The sequence below is a fragment of the Hemiscyllium ocellatum genome, chromosome 14, assembly GCF_020745735.1.
Source record: "Hemiscyllium ocellatum isolate sHemOce1 chromosome 14, sHemOce1.pat.X.cur, whole genome shotgun sequence".
Lineage (NCBI taxonomy): Eukaryota > Metazoa > Chordata > Chondrichthyes > Orectolobiformes > Hemiscylliidae > Hemiscyllium > Hemiscyllium ocellatum.
Window position 1 is genome coordinate 70,859,629 of NC_083414.1, and position 15,248 is coordinate 70,874,876.

Consider the following 15,248-nt stretch of genomic DNA (forward strand, 5'->3'; position numbering starts at 1 on the left):
CTCAGAGAGGTCAGGGATCAGGGCGACAGCCTGCTGTACAAGATCTAAACAGTCATGTAGGGGTCTGCAGGGGCATTCTGAGTGAGGGGAAGCAGGGACATATAGTAAGGAAAGGTTGGCTTTAGATCGTAAAGTGACCTCATACCCAGTTCTCTGGGTGGCGGTAAAATGTTGTGTTGCTGTCGAATTGAGCAGCAGGGAGACCAAATGGGGGACTAAAACAGTACACGGGTAATCCAGAACAACGGTGGTGCCTTTTCTTCTGTTACCGCAGCGGCCGCCACAGCCCTCAAACATGCTGGCATTCCCCTTACAACTGGTGGCAACTGTGCAGAGTAAAAAGCAACAGGGTTCCCCATGAAGCTGAGTCAAAATGCCGGATGCAAACCCTTCTGTCTCAGTCACATACAGATAAAATGGCTGCGTGTTGTTCAGGACCCCCAGAGCAGGAGCAGAGGCTAGACGTTGTTTAGTGAAAGCGTGTTCCATCTCAGGGGTCCAGTGCACCTTTGCTGGCTACTTAGGTGAGGATGCCACACGTAGGGGTCGGGAATCCAGTGACTGCAATAGTTAACCATTCCCAGGAAGGCTTGCAATTGAGTTGCAATTGGCAGGCAGAGGGAGCTGGGTAATGGCGCCATCTGCTCCTCAGACAAGGCTCTGAGGCCAAGCGAGAGGTCGTAACCCCAAGTACTGAACTTTGCACAGCCTGGCTGCATTTTCTCAACCGAGATCCTCTGTCCACCTTGTGGCCGACAGAAAAGAAAGGCAAATGTGTCCTGCATACACCAATCAGTAGAGGTGGAAGCCAGTAACAAAATCGTCAGCATGTTGGAGGAGGGTGCTGTGGCAACCAGAACTGTACACGGTATTTTATATGCAGCCAAACCAAAGTCTTGTACAATTTTAATATGACCTGCCAGCTCTTATACTCAACACCCCATCCAATGAAGGCAAGCATACCATACGCCTTCCTGACCATTTTATCCACCTATGCAGCAACCTTCAGGGTATAATGGACCTGAACTCCTCGACCTCTCTACTCATCAACTTTTCCCAAGGCTTTTTCGTTTACTATATAGTTTGTTCTCAAATTAGACTTCCCAAAATGCATGACCTCACATTTGCCTGGATTGAACTCCATCTGCCACTTCTCCACCCAACTCTCCGATCTATCTATATTCTCCTGTATTCTTTGACAGTCCCTTTTGCTTTCTGCTACTCCACTAATCTTTGTGTCATCTGCAAACTTACTGATCAGACCAACAATGCCCTCTTCCAGATCATTTATGTATATCACAAACAGCAGTGGCCCCAGCACTGATCCCTGTGGAACACCACCGGTCACCTTTCTCCATTTCGAGAAACTCCCTTCAACTAATACTCTCTGTCTCATGTTGCTCAATCAATTCTTTTTCCCTGCAGCTAGAATGCCCTGCACACCATGTGACTTCACTTTCTCCATGAGATTACTATGGGGAGCCTTATCAAACGCCTTACTAAAGTCCATGTATACGAAATCTGCAACCCTTCCTTCATCTATCAACTTGAAATGATCCAAAGTTTATCCAGTTCCGACTCCAGTTCCCTGACGCAGTCTGTGAGTAGCTGGAGTAGGGTGCACTTCTCACAGGCAAAGTCTATGGTGACCCTTGCCTCTCACATCCTGGAGGAGGAGCATGCAACTACCCTAGCCTCCCTTCCCTATGCTCTAAATGACCTAGAGAGATTGAATAAATGAAAAAGAAAAACAAAAAAAAACCCATACCTTACCAAGCCTCCGCACACAGTCGTTCTTTTGGTTAGGGGAGGTGGATGAGATGTGAGGAATTTATTTTTCACCCAGAGGTAGATGGGAATCTGGAACTCTCTGCCTCTAAGGCAGGTACAGGCAGAAACTATCGTAACTTTTAAGAAGTATTGCAATGCCGAGACATGTAAGCTGTGGGCCAAGTGTTGAGGAATGGAATTAGAATAGTTAGGTAGTTGTGTTTGACAATGTAGACATGATGAGCTGTCAGGCCTTTATCTGTGCTGAAGATCTCTGTGGCATGATTCCCTTCTGCTATCCCTCCATCCTTCCTCAAATCACTGTAACCTGTACATTCTTTTAACCTCCTGTAGGTTCAAACCTTGCTGCTGTGCAACATTAGAGAGTGCAGCACACTCTGGAGATCTTGGGGGATGATGCAACATTAATTCTATCAATTTTAACCTCTTCATCTGTTTATGCTCCCCATTTACAACTGAGCCCACCGAAGAAAGACTGCTGCTATTCTGGGGGATAAAGTGGAGTAGGTGCATTTGGGGAGCAAATGCTTTAAAATGACCTCACTATAAATTGATTCATCACAGAATATGCCAAAAATAGGAGGAATTTTGATTGAACAGTTTAGGAGAAACTGCTTCTTCTGACAGGTGAGTCAATAACGTGACATTATGATTTTAAAATAATTGGCAGAAAAGGCAACTAAATTGGGCAACTCAATCAAAGAGGTAGATACGGGCGGCACGGTGGCACAGTGGTTAGCACTGTGTGGTGAGGCACACAGCGCCAGGGACCTGGGTTCAATTCCCGCCTCAGGCGACTGACTGTGTGGAGTTTGCACATTCTCCCCGTGTCTGCGTGGGTTTCCTCCGGGTGCTCCGGTTTCCTCCCACAGTCCAAAGATGTGCTGGTCAGGTGAATTGGCCATGCTAAATTGCCCGTAGTGTTAGGCAAGGGGTATATGTAGGGGTATGGGTGGGTTGCGCTTCGGCGGGTCGGTGTGGACTTGTTGGACCGAAGGGCCTGTTTCCACACTGTAAGTAATCTAATCTTACGAAGAGGGTGCTGCTGGAAAAGCACAGCCGCTCAGGCAGCATCCAAGGAAGAGGAGAATCGACATTTCGAGCATAAGATCCTCATCATTCTCGATGAAGGACTTATGCCTGAAACATCAACTCTCCTGCCCTTCGGATGCTGCCTGACCTGCTGTGCTTTTTCAGCACCACACTCCTCGACTCTGATCTCCAGCATCTGCAGTCCTCACTTTGTCCTAATCGAAGAGATAGCACAGACACAATGGACTGAATGGCCTACACATATGCTACAAGGTAAGTTAACTTTATTCCACGGTAGATTTGAGTTGTTTGTTTGGATCGATTTGATAACTGCCCATTGGTCTGTGTCTGCACATGCAGCCTCCTTGCTGCAGAGGGAGCTAGTGCCAGGTTCTCTGTACCTCCCTCAGTTCTTCCGGGAGGGAAGCAGACAGATGCCTGCACACACTGTCTCCTAGACGTAGGTTGGTGCAAACCTCTCCCTCTTCACTCAGTTCCTCTCACTTCAGCAAGCTGAAAACTTTTTTTAACAATCATGTTTAACTTGAAACTGTTGTCTGGGGAATTGAGGACACGGCTGTTGCATAGTTTGTGTAATGATATAGTTTTGATGGGGGCAGCATAGAGAAAACTTCACTCTGTACCTAACCCTCTGCTGTCCCTGTCCTGGGAGTGTTTGGTGGGGACAGTGTAGAGAAGCTATTACTCTGTATCTAACCTGTTACTGACTGTTGTTATCTGTTGCAGAATGCTGTAAAGCAGATCACAGCTCCGACTTGATGCCATGGCGGGTATCGTGACTAAGGAAGGTGTTGTGCAAGTTGAAGGGCAGCAGTTGTTTTATCGTCAGACTGCACCAGCTGAGCAGAACCCCAGATTCTCTGTTCTCCTGCTCCATGGTATTCGCTTCTCCTCTGAGACTTGGTTGAAGCTTGGAACCCTCCAGGAACTGGCAGGGGCTGGGTACCGGGCGATAGCTATCGACTTACCAGGTTCGGTCATGAATTAGCCAAGATCAATACACACAATAATTGAACTGTGACGTTGACGGGAGGGAGCGTGTGCTGTTTACTTCAATTGTTGTACATCTGTCTGAGATTTCTTCACATGCTGTTTGGGATGTGGCTGTGGTTACTTCAGTACATTGTTGTGGACCAGATCAAGCCTCCTTACAATCGATCAAGGATATAGCCTCGACCCCAACTTTTTATTTTGTTTAAGGGCAAGTGTAAGACATTCTGTTCCAGACGTGATTTGATTAGTCCGTCAGTCAACTTTAAGCAAAACATTCTTTATCCTTACAACACAGTTAAAATACAAAAAAAAATTGGTATAACTTTAACTCTATTGAAATACTTAATAAACTAATATATTATTTAACTACCAATTATCAACTGATCAAATATAGCAGCATCCCATAAATATACCCTTGTCATAGGCAAATTCAGCCAAACAGGTTTTCCTCACGTGCCTCCAGATCCAGGAAAAAGGAACAGTGAAAGAATCAAATCTTACAGCAGAGAGAGAACTAAAACTATTTGCTGCAGCATGAGAGAGCTTATTGATCAGCTTTCACAGACAGCTCCAAACCCTAACTGAAAGCCCAACTAAAACCCTGGGTCTGTGTAAGTCTGACTCCACCCACTCATGCTTCTTTTGTCTCATTTTTTAAAAAGACACTCAGGAAGCTCAAAGCAGTTTATCCACTGCTCTTGAAGCAGACATTCTGCTGTGAAAACACCTGTCTGTGAAAGAGACAGCACAGAACACACATCTGTCCTGGAAGCAAAGTACCATCATAATTCCCCCACCCCATGTCTAAGTCAATAAATTGAGTTAGAATTGGAGTTTCTGGTGTGTTTTCTTTTGAATCTGTGATCTGCATTCAGCACTGGGCAGGCAGATAATGTGAAAGGCTCAGAGCCCAGTCCAATGGTGCCACATCATCAATAAACCATCAGGGTGATGAAAAAGCTAAGAAGGATGTGTCAATCCATCACCCATCCACTTGATGTGAGTTGCTGACTACACGCTGTGTCAGGAAATACAAGTGCACCCATCTGGGCAAGTATTCTGGGTCTTGTTGGGGCAAAGAGGCTTGTGGGAGTCTGGGAGTGCAGAAAAACCCAGATTCTAACCTGCTGTAGGAACTCACTTTGTTTGTAGCTGCCTCACACTCAAACAGATCTCTTCATCCCTCATGTGAATTGAGGTCACATAGCTATCGAAATCCTTTTGGTTCTTTCAGAAGTTGTCCATTTCTTATGTTTGCACCAGTTGGAGTTGTGAAGTTTAGCCCGGGTGGTTATAGATCAGTTTACTAAGTGATGTTCTGAGTGACTGGGCTGATCAATGCTGCTCCACATGGAGCCTTTCTCTGTGCCCTGGCTAACCTTCCTCCTGGTCTTTCTCCTGTCCCTAGGTTTGGGTAATTCCAAAGAAGTGACAGCTCCTGCCAAATTGGGGGATCTAGCTCCTGACAGCTTCCTCCTGAGTGTGCTCAGGGGTTTGGAGCTGAACTCTGTTGTGATAATCAGCCCGTCGCTGAGTGGGATGTATTCTCTGCCTTTCCTGTTTGGGCACCGTGACATGGTGAAGGGATTCATCCCTGTGGCCCCAATCTGCACTGAGAAATTTTCCCCTGAGCAGTACTCCAGTGTGCAGGTAAGTTGAGTCTACAACTAATAGTGTCTTTCATGTACCTCTGTTGGTAGTGCCCTTTCCTCTCTACTCCCTTTATAGATAATGCCCCCTCCACCCCACCCTCCCACCCTATAGGTTGCTGTTGTTGTTACTGTTGTTGTGTCACCATGTCTTACCAGACTATAGAGCTGTTCTCTCATTAAAGAGAGAGACAACTGGTGGTGATTTAATCAGACGGCCATCTCATTTACGGCAAGGGAAATGGTTGAGAAGGAGAGTCCTTCATGGTCCCTCAGCCAGTGATGGGAATTGAACCCATACTGTGTGCAATCACACTGCTTTGCAAACCAATCATCCAGCTAACTGAGCTAAACCAAGGACCCACCTCTGTAGGGATTGCCCCTTCCTGGTTCCTCCCCCACCTCAGTTTTGAGAGTCTCTTCCTCTCCCCACCCTCTATAGGTTATGCCTCTTCCCCACTTTCTGTAACCTTCCCAGTTCTGTCATTTATATCACCAAACTCCAGACCTGATAGTGAACCCTGCCCCTCTGTCTCACTGATGGCTGGTGTCCTCAATGTTGACATCCTAAGCTCTGGTCAACCCTTCAATAAACCCCTCTTCCACCTCCAGACCTTCCTTGTAACCTACCTCTTTGACAATACCTGGTCAACCATCATATATCTCCCTCTTTCATTCAGCATGAAGGATGCTCCATAAATGCATTGTTGTTGTTCGCCAGTATGGTTGGACACCAGATGGAAATTGGCTTTTATCTAGTCAATAAGAAAAAACTGCAGATTTTGGAAGTCTGAAATAAAGTCAGGATGTACTGGAGAAACTCTGGCAGCAACTGTGGTGGGGGTGAGGTGTACTGTACAGTTCTGGAATTATAGGAGAGATGTAATTTTAGTCGAGAGGGTGCAGGGGAGATTTACCAGGATATTACCTGGGCTGGAGAGTTTCAGTTATAAAGAGGGATTGGATAGACTAAGGTTGTTTTCCTTAGAGCGGAGAAGACTGAGAGGGGACATGATTGAGATGAGTAAAATCATGAGGGACATGGCAACAGTAGACAAGAAGAAACATTTCCCCTTGATGGAGGGAGCATAGATTTAAGGTCGGGGCTGGAGGTTTAGAAGAGTTGTGAGGAAAATCGTTTACACTCAGAGTGTGGTAGGAATCTGGAGCTCACTGTCTGTAAGGGTGGCAGAGGCAGAACCCCTCATAACATTGAAGATATGCACTTGTGACACCAAGGGTTTCAAGGCTTTGGGGACAAGTAATGAAGAAAGGGATTAGGTGGTTGTTTTTGACTGGCCTGGATGTAATGGACCAAAGAGCATTGTACTGTAGATCTCTCGGACTAAATATGTGTGACTTCTTCAGGAGTGCAAAGGGCTGGAAAAGGGTGGTGTCGACACGGGGGAGGAAAAGTGGGTGCATAAAGCAAAAGACACAAATGGAAGCTATTGGTAGTGGAGGGGAGAGGTAGAGAAGGCACAGTCTGACACATGTTAATAGGGAAACATAGGTTAACTGAGGTGGGGGGGGGGGGGATGAAATTTGGGCATAAGCAAGACAGAGGACAGAGTTAGAATTTATTCTCTGAAGTTGTTGAAGCTGATGGTGAGTCCTTAAGGCTATAAAGTGTCTAAGCAGGAAATGAAGTGCTGAGGAGAACGTGCAAATTCCATACCTGAGGCTGGAATTGAACCCAGGTTGCTGGCTCTATGAGTCAGTGTGCTAACCACTGAGCCACTGTACCACCTACTAACACCTGACAACTCTTATCCCTAACATTACCAAGATTAGAGAGTTGAAAGGTGCTGCTGCATTGGGCCCTACCTCTTTCCACTGACAGCTGAGAGTGGCCTGATCATTGACTGATGCTTCCAACTTTTTACAGACCCCAACACTAATTGTCTACGGTGAAAAGGACAAGCCGATGGGAGAGACATCGTTCAACCATCTGAAGAACTTGGCTAACCACAAGGTGCATGTTATGAAGGATGCACAGCATGCCTGTTACCTCGATAATCCTGAGGAGTGGCATCAAACAGTGCTAGAGTTCCTGAAGAATCTATCCTGAATCTCCTCAGGCACGCACTCAGCAAACAAAATCCAAAACTGACCAATTAATGAGGGGATTAATCAACTTCTATTAAGTTAATCACATGTTAATCTACAAATCTGGAAAGAAATCAGTGTTTAGTACCTTCTCCCCCTCCTTCGATAGTAATGTGATTTTATTCTAACAACTTTTTGATGTCTTGATGTGATTTAACGGATTATGCAGTGTACAGGTGTCAGTGGTCACTCATTCTCCATAACTTCAACCTCATGATTTTGAGGATACAATCTGATTCTGTGAGCACTTCTTATCTGTTGGTCCTTTGCTGCCTTGGTGTCCTGGGTTGTCATCAGTCAAGAGTGGAAGGTGGGTGATATCACTAGTAATACCATTCCAGATCTGTCTGTTGTAAGATTTTCAATCATCCGCTCATACCAGCACATAAGAAGTAATAGCAGGGAAAGACTGTTCACCCCGTTCAGCGCAGCATGCCCATTCTTCAGTTTTAACTCTATTTTCCCACCTGCTCCCTGTATCCCTTAATTCCCTTAGTAACTAAACATCTGCCTATCTCAGTCTTAAATGGATTGAATCATGGAGCATTGACAACCCTTCCCCTCATCTCAGTCCAAAATGATTGGCCATTTCTCCTGGGACTGCTCCCCATGTCCTGGGTTCCTGAATCAAGGGAAACAACCTCTTGGTGTTAATCCTGTCAAGTCCCTTCAAAACTTTGTATGCTTCAATGAGATCAGCTCTCATTCCAAACTCCAGAGAACATAGGTCCAATCTCCTCAGTCTCTCTCCCCAAGGACCGATTCCTGATGAAGGGCTTATGCCCGAAACGTCGAATTTCCTATTCCTTGGATGCTGCCTAACCTGCTGTGCTTTAACCAGCAACACATTTTCAGCTCTGATCTCCAGCATCTGCAGACCTCATTTTTTACCCATATAGTCTTCAACCCAAGTATGTCCTTCCTCAAATATGGGGATCCAGACTGCAATCAGTGGTTTCAGCAAGGCTTTGTACAATTTTAGCCAAACTTCTTTATTCCTGTCCTCCACCCTACAGTTGTACATAGAACATAGAACAATACAGCACAGAACAGGCCCTTCGGCCCACGATGTTGTGCCGAACATTTGTCCTAGCTTAAGCACCTATCCATGTACCTATCCAATTGCCGCTTAAATGACTCTGACTCTGCCAATCCCACAGGCAGCGCATTCCATGTCCCCACCACTCTCTGGGTAAAGAACCTACCCCTGACATCCCCCCTATATCTTCCACCCTTCACCTTAAATTTATGTCCCCTTGTAACACTCTGTTGTACCCGGGGAAAAAGTCTCTGACTGGCTACTCTATCTATTCCCCTGATCATCTTATAAACCTCTATCAAGTCACCCCTCATCCTTCGCCGTTCCAATGAGAAAAGGCCTAGCACTCTCAACCTATCCTCGTACGACTTATTCTCCATTCCAGGCAACATCCTGGTAAATCTCCTCTGCACCCTCTCCAAAGCTTCCACATCTTTCCTAAATTTAGCCAAAACAGAACCAGAGAGCATCATGGAAGGTAGTTTTCATGTCCCTGCAGCCTGTGCAATTGAAATCCAACTTCAGATTTTATAGCTGCTGGCATTAGCGTAACCTCCATCTACAGATGTTGATCCATAACATGGGATGTTCGGAACATGTGCCACAGGCGATCGTTCCAGTTACTCTCAATATCTTCAAATATCCTGTCTGTGGAACCTGGCGTTCTCTGATCTATGGCTGGTCATCTCAAACCTCAGATCCCAAGCAGCATGCAGAGGGACCCTTGGTAGGTTGGGCTTCCTGGAGCTCCAGTCCCTTGTCAACCCTTCCCTCTGTTAGTCCCCTCCTCAGGCTCACATGTGGTGCCATCCATCTCATCCACCTCATTAGCTGCATTCTGAGTATGAAGGGCTGATCTACTTTTGGTGTTAAGGTGATGAAAGGATTCAATAGGTTGAGTTTTGGAGAATTTGGAGTGTTTCCTCTGGTGCCCAAGGCCAGAACAAGAGGGGATATCCTTCGAATTAGAAGCAGGACATTCAGTGTAACACCAGAAAGTGCTGATGTGCTCAGAAAGGGTCAAGGGAACACCCTTCCTCAAAAACCTGTTGAGACGCAGTGCATGTGATCCGATAACTCTCTTTTCAGAAACCTTTCAACTTCAGCAGCAGCTGATTGTTTTAGAACTCAGTCTGCAGGTTACAAACAGGCGGGGCTCAAAGCAACATCGACTTTTCACAACAGAAACGGAACAGTTAAAGAGCTTTCTCAGCTCAGAGTCCACATACTGATTTTCCTGATAATATTGAAAAGTTAATAGAATGCATAGCATAGCATTTGGCTTAATGTGCCTGGGATTGGTGGCCAACTGTTCAATTTGGAGTTAACTGGTCTTCTGGGGAGGTTCAGTTCAAGGCCCTGTCCGACTGCAATCAGTGGACCGTAGAATTGGGCAGAGTGTACAACAGCTAGGTCAAATGGGGTTCTTGTGGCACAGTGGTAATGCTCCTACCTCTGCACTAGGAGGTTTGTGTTCAAGCCTCAACTGCTCCTATCTGAGCAGGAAACATATCTACAACAGCCAGTTCATCCTCTAGCAGCCATTTGAGACTCTCTGGCAACTGGAATTCATTACTGGCAACACTGCATTGCATTTTTTAAGTTAGGGAAAACAATGTGCTCGAGATGTGGGTTGTAGGTTTGCAAAATTAGTTATTGCCCATCTAAACGCTGGAGCGTGTGTTTGTGAACGGCACCATGTGCTCAAAACGTTATTCAACACTTCCACCAGCAGGAAAACACCCAAGTGGCTAGTGAACCAGTATCAAGCAAAGCCCAATAAGGGCCATGCTTGCATGAATAAAGTGAATTGAGTTTTCTAAAGGGCTTCATTGGCTTTCCAGCATTGATTACCAACAATGTAAGGATGTTCATCAAGAAGTTCAGATTCTTTCAAGGAATTCTTGCATCTGCTGCCAACTAACAAATGACCTGATTGGAAATTCAAAGTCATACCTGGTCACAGTGGAACACTCAATCTCTACATCATTACACTACAGTATTGTGTTCCTGTTCTCACCAATAATAGTCAACACAGTCATTTTATTCATCGTTTTTATGTCTTAAGAAAAACAAAAATGTAGCTCTAAATATGGCCAGCCTTATAATATAAATCACATATTATAGCAGCACTATACTGCTATAATACTGCGACATTCCCTGGCCTTGGTGAATTTCTAGAGGTTTTGATACTTTTATCTGTACCTATTTTCATTACACAGCATTGTAACCATGTTGTCAACTAACTTAATAATGTAATTCAGAACCAACAAATAGCAGATTTTGATCATTCTTTGCAGAGAATATGACAAGCAATGTATTACAATAAATTCTGATTTAATTTGCCATAAATGGGACTGCTTGCTGTGATATATCCTTTCATTGTAATAAAAAACTATGTAGGAGGAGCCAGTGTGAAAGTACGAGGTGGATAGGTCTCCAATCCAGCTTGTTAGCAGAGAAACATTTGACAGTGACCTGTCCTGCAGAATGCGGAAGCTTCAATTATTCAGCAGGGGGCAGGGGGCAAGGGGCTGGGTGGGCACAGTGTTTCTGATAGATGAACAAAGATAGACCAAAAGCCTTGTTTCCCCACTACAGCCATTTGAATGTTCTCTTTTAGCAAGTTTTGAGAAATGGTAGAAGACATAAATAAAATGTTTGAAAAAAGTCAGACATTTACTTGGCACAGGAAAAAAATCCAGGATAGGACAATCAGGTTTCAGAAAATTGCAAGTTTTTCCATGATAACTGCAACAATATGCAGCTTTCTTGTCTCTAGGTTCAGGGATCTTCTGTTTAATTGATGGCTACAAAGGGCAGGGGGAGTAAGTTGGTGCACATCGAAAATAATCCAAAGGAAGTGTTTGGGGTGAAGAGTTGATCTGCCAAACTGGATTTTTAATATTATCATGATTTTTAATCAAACAGCAAAAGGAACGGATGCAGTTTGTTTAAATGAACAGGAAATACCATTTAGGCTCTGAGAAAGTTCCAAAGCTCCCTGAAAGGTAGGTGAGGAAGGATGAAAAGAGAAACTGTCTACCTCTCACCAATGATTGCATAAGATACATTCTGGAAAGGAATTCTGCCAACAAACCCTAATCATAAAGCAGTCACGAGAGGTCAGTCTGAGAGAAGATGTGAACAAGTGAGTGCCAGCTCGGGTCTGCTGACTCCCAGTTCCAACAGCATACATCACTGAACTATGCTTTAGCCTGTGCTGACTAAACTTTGCCTTAGTTGATCATTAACTGAAAAGTATTTATTCTTTCAAGGCTCTAAAGGTCCATCTTTCCTTGGCAGATAATCTTCATAAATCTCTTTAACACCCTTTGTACACAGTGACGCCTGTGCAGTAATCTCTAGCACCTCATTGATCTTATACACGTTGCTACAGTGACTTATAACATTCTACTGCCTTTATGTGTATTTACATTTACAACAATAATCTTTAACATTGTACTCATGAACGTGATTACAATGTCTATACATAATCTCTACACACATCTATAATATTGTTACCACCATAGTTAAAATGTACCATCAATATTCAACTTTCACCATTTGATATTTGTGGGCGGCACGGTGGCACAGTGGTTAGCACTGCTGCCTCACAGCACCTGTAGACCCGGGTTCAATTCCCGACTCAGGCGACTGACTGTGTGGAGTTTGCACGTTCTCCCCGTGTCTGCGTGGGTTTCCTCCGGGTGCTCCGGTTTCCTCCCACAGTCACAAAGATGTGCGGGTCAGGTGAATTGGCCAAGCTAAATTGCCCATAGTGTTAGGTAAGAGGTAAATGTAGGGGTATGGGTGGGTTGTGCTTCGGCGGGTCGGTGTGGACTTGTTGGGCCGAAGGGCCTGTTTCCACACTGTAAGTCTAATCTAATCTAATATGCCAGTGTATCATGGACTAAGAATGGTTTTAAGAAAGGATACGGTTGACCTGAAATGACTGCTGTGGTCACCTGACCAGGAAACCCAAATAGAAATCAGAAACCAGTTACCTCAAGAAGTTAATCAGGATGCACTGAAACTCTGACTGTGTCGAGAGATTTGCATCTCTTCGTACTCACGCTTGCAGTTTTACTGCAGGTTGGACATAAAAGATTACCTGCAGAGTGTTCAGTTTGAAAAAGACAATGGACCTAGACTTGAAATATACAAATGAAGCATATTTCAGTGGCTTGTGGTGAGAAACGACACAGAGAATGAAACAAGGACAGAACACACCAAGGATACTCTATACCTTCTTTCTCACGTGTTGGTGAGATCAGCAACGTGGATGAACCACTGTTTGATTGAGAAATCTGGTGTATCTGGAAACCTCATCACTGTAAAGATCCATGACCCTTCCTCACCTGGTCATAACAAAATTTTGGGGCCTGTCACATGATTTGAACTAACTGACGAGTGAACAGTTTTGGGCCCCTTAACTAGGGAAACATATACTTGCCTTAGAGGCGTCCCAGAGAAGGGTCACTAAGTTGATTCCAGGTGTGAAGGGCCTGTCTTATGAGGACCTTCTAGAGAAGGTCAGCCCTCAATCTCTCACACTCCAATGAAAAAGTCCAAGCATATCCAGTTTACCTTTATAACTTAAACCTGCCATTCTTGGCAAAATCCTGGTAAATCTTTTCTGAACCCTCTCCAATTTAATAATATAATTGGGTGGCCAGAACCGCACACAGTACTCCAGAAAAGGCCTCACCAATGTCCTGTACAACTTCAACATGACATCCCCAACTCCTGTACTCAAAGGCCTGAGTAGTGAAAGCAAGCATGCTAAACGCCTTTGTAACCCTGTGATACAAATTTCAAACAATTAAACAGTTTCTCTGTTTGACAAAACTACCCAGGGCCCTACCATTAATTGTGTAAGCCCAACACACCCCATCCACATGGACACCCCATGCCAGTCTATTAATCGCCTTCGGTCTCTTTATTTGCAACTGCCACCGGGACATTTACCACTTGAACCTATCCACCCACTCCAACCTCTTACCTTTACAACACACAGTCCTCCACTCCAACCTGCTTTGTTTTACCAGAATGCAATACTTTGCATTTATCCAACTTAAACTCCATCTGCCACTCCTTGGCTGATTGACCCAATTGATCAAGATCTCTTTGTAACCTTAGATAATCTTCTTCACTGACCACTATACCACTAGGTTATAGGTGAAGACAAGGGGACAAGGAAATCATTTCAGAAAAGAGGGAATACAAAACAAGGGGGAGAGTGTAAACTGAGACAGCTCAAGCTTAGAATGGAAAATGAAGGCACCACTGGTGAGAGAACCATCACCTAACTCAAATTCAAGAATGAAGTGTTCAGTTTTGTTTATTTAATTCCTGAGCTTGATGAGGAAGTTTTGGACACCTTCATCTGTTTGGAAAGTTAGCCACAACAGTTTAAAGTGGCCAGTCCATTGCTTGTTACTGCTATTAGAGAGCAGGCTGACTAGGGAAAGCACTTAAAGTTTACTGTCTGGTGATGCTGTGGTCTTAAGAGTTTTTTTTTGTTGGAAGAGAAGCTTTAAGGCAGAAGCTTTAGCAGTCTATCCAAACCAGCTTGTGATCGGTCTAAATGGGTGGAGTTGAGCTTTTACAGAACCTGGAGTTCTGTTTTTTTTAAGCAGCAGGTGTTGTCGGGGTCCCAACAGGATTTGGAAGGGAGTGAATCTCTCCTGGCTACCACACTCTCTCTGTCGGAGTTTTCTCTGCATGCTTTTCATCTTGGTCTGCTGGAGTTACATGTGAGACCTTTCTATTTTTTGAATGTACCTTTTGCCAAGGGTGTGTTTCTGGAACAGTTACTATATTGGAACAGTTACTGTTTAGTAGTAAAATAGTGTGTTTCCAGTAGAGCTAAGTTATTCCAAGTTCCTATTTCTTTCATTGTATTTTAACTATACTGTTTTGCTTAATGTTGAGTAGTTTGACCAATCGAATTGCATCTGGAACACAGCACCTCACATTTACCTTCGAAAAAAAGAAAAAGTTAGAGTCTAGGCTCCCTTCATAATCTATTTTGAGGGGCAAGTGAGGACTGCAGATGCTGGAGATTAGAGTCGAGAGTGTGACCCTGGAAAAGAACAGCAGGTCAGGCAGCATCTGAGGAGCAGGAGAAGCAACATTTTGAGCAAAAGCCCTTCATCGGGAATGAGACTTGTGGGCCGAGGGGGCTGAGAAATAAATGGGAGGGGGATGGGGCTGGGGGGAAGGTAGCTGGGAGTGCGACAGGTAGGTGAAGGTGGGGCTAATGGTGATATTCCGAGAGGCGGGTGGAGCGGATGGGTGGGAAGGAAAATGGACAGGTAGGACAGATCATGAGGGCGATGCCATGTTGGAAAGTTAGAACTGGGATAAGGTGGGGGGGGAGGGGAAATGAGGAAACTGGTGAAATCTACATTGACGCCATGGTTTTGGAGGATCCCGAAGCAGAAGATGAGGTGTTTTTCCTCCAGGCATCGGGTGATTAGGGAGTGGCAATGGAGGAGGCCCAGGACCTTCATGTCTTTGGTGGAGTGAAAAGGGGAGTTGAAGTGTTCAGCCACAGGGCGGTGGGGTTGGTTGGTGCAGGTGTCCAGGAGATGTTCTCTGAAGTGCTG

At 44.8% G+C, this 15,248-nt stretch overlaps 1 protein-coding gene across 1 annotated transcript; it reads left to right on the forward strand.

The window, feature by feature from the left end:
* Window positions 1-3,226: 3,226 nt before the first annotated feature.
* On the forward strand, window positions 3,227-10,941 carry abhd14b (abhydrolase domain containing 14B). The gene is made up of 4 exons (XM_060835781.1): window positions 3,227-3,287; window positions 3,571-3,815; window positions 5,246-5,487; window positions 7,375-10,941. The coding sequence occupies exons 2-4, from the start codon at window positions 3,608-3,610 to the stop codon at window positions 7,555-7,557; spliced, it is 633 nt and encodes a 210-aa protein (XP_060691764.1). The 5' UTR covers window positions 3,227-3,287; window positions 3,571-3,607; the 3' UTR covers window positions 7,558-10,941.
* Window positions 10,942-15,248: the final 4,307 nt, after the last annotated feature.

What these genes read in the sequence shown, in the direction of transcription:
- abhd14b (XM_060835781.1), top strand. Translation starts at nt 3,608, where the DNA reads ATGGCGGGTATCGTGACTAAGGAAGGTGTTGTGCAAGTTGAAGGGCAG. An exon ending in GATAGCTATCGACTTACCAG is followed by an intron (nt 3,816 to 5,245) that starts GTTCGGTCATGA and finishes TCCTGTCCCTAG; the next exon opens with GTTTGGGTAATTCCAAAGAA. An exon ending in AGCAGTACTCCAGTGTGCAG is followed by an intron (nt 5,488 to 7,374) that starts GTAAGTTGAGTC and finishes AACTTTTTACAG; the next exon opens with ACCCCAACACTAATTGTCTA.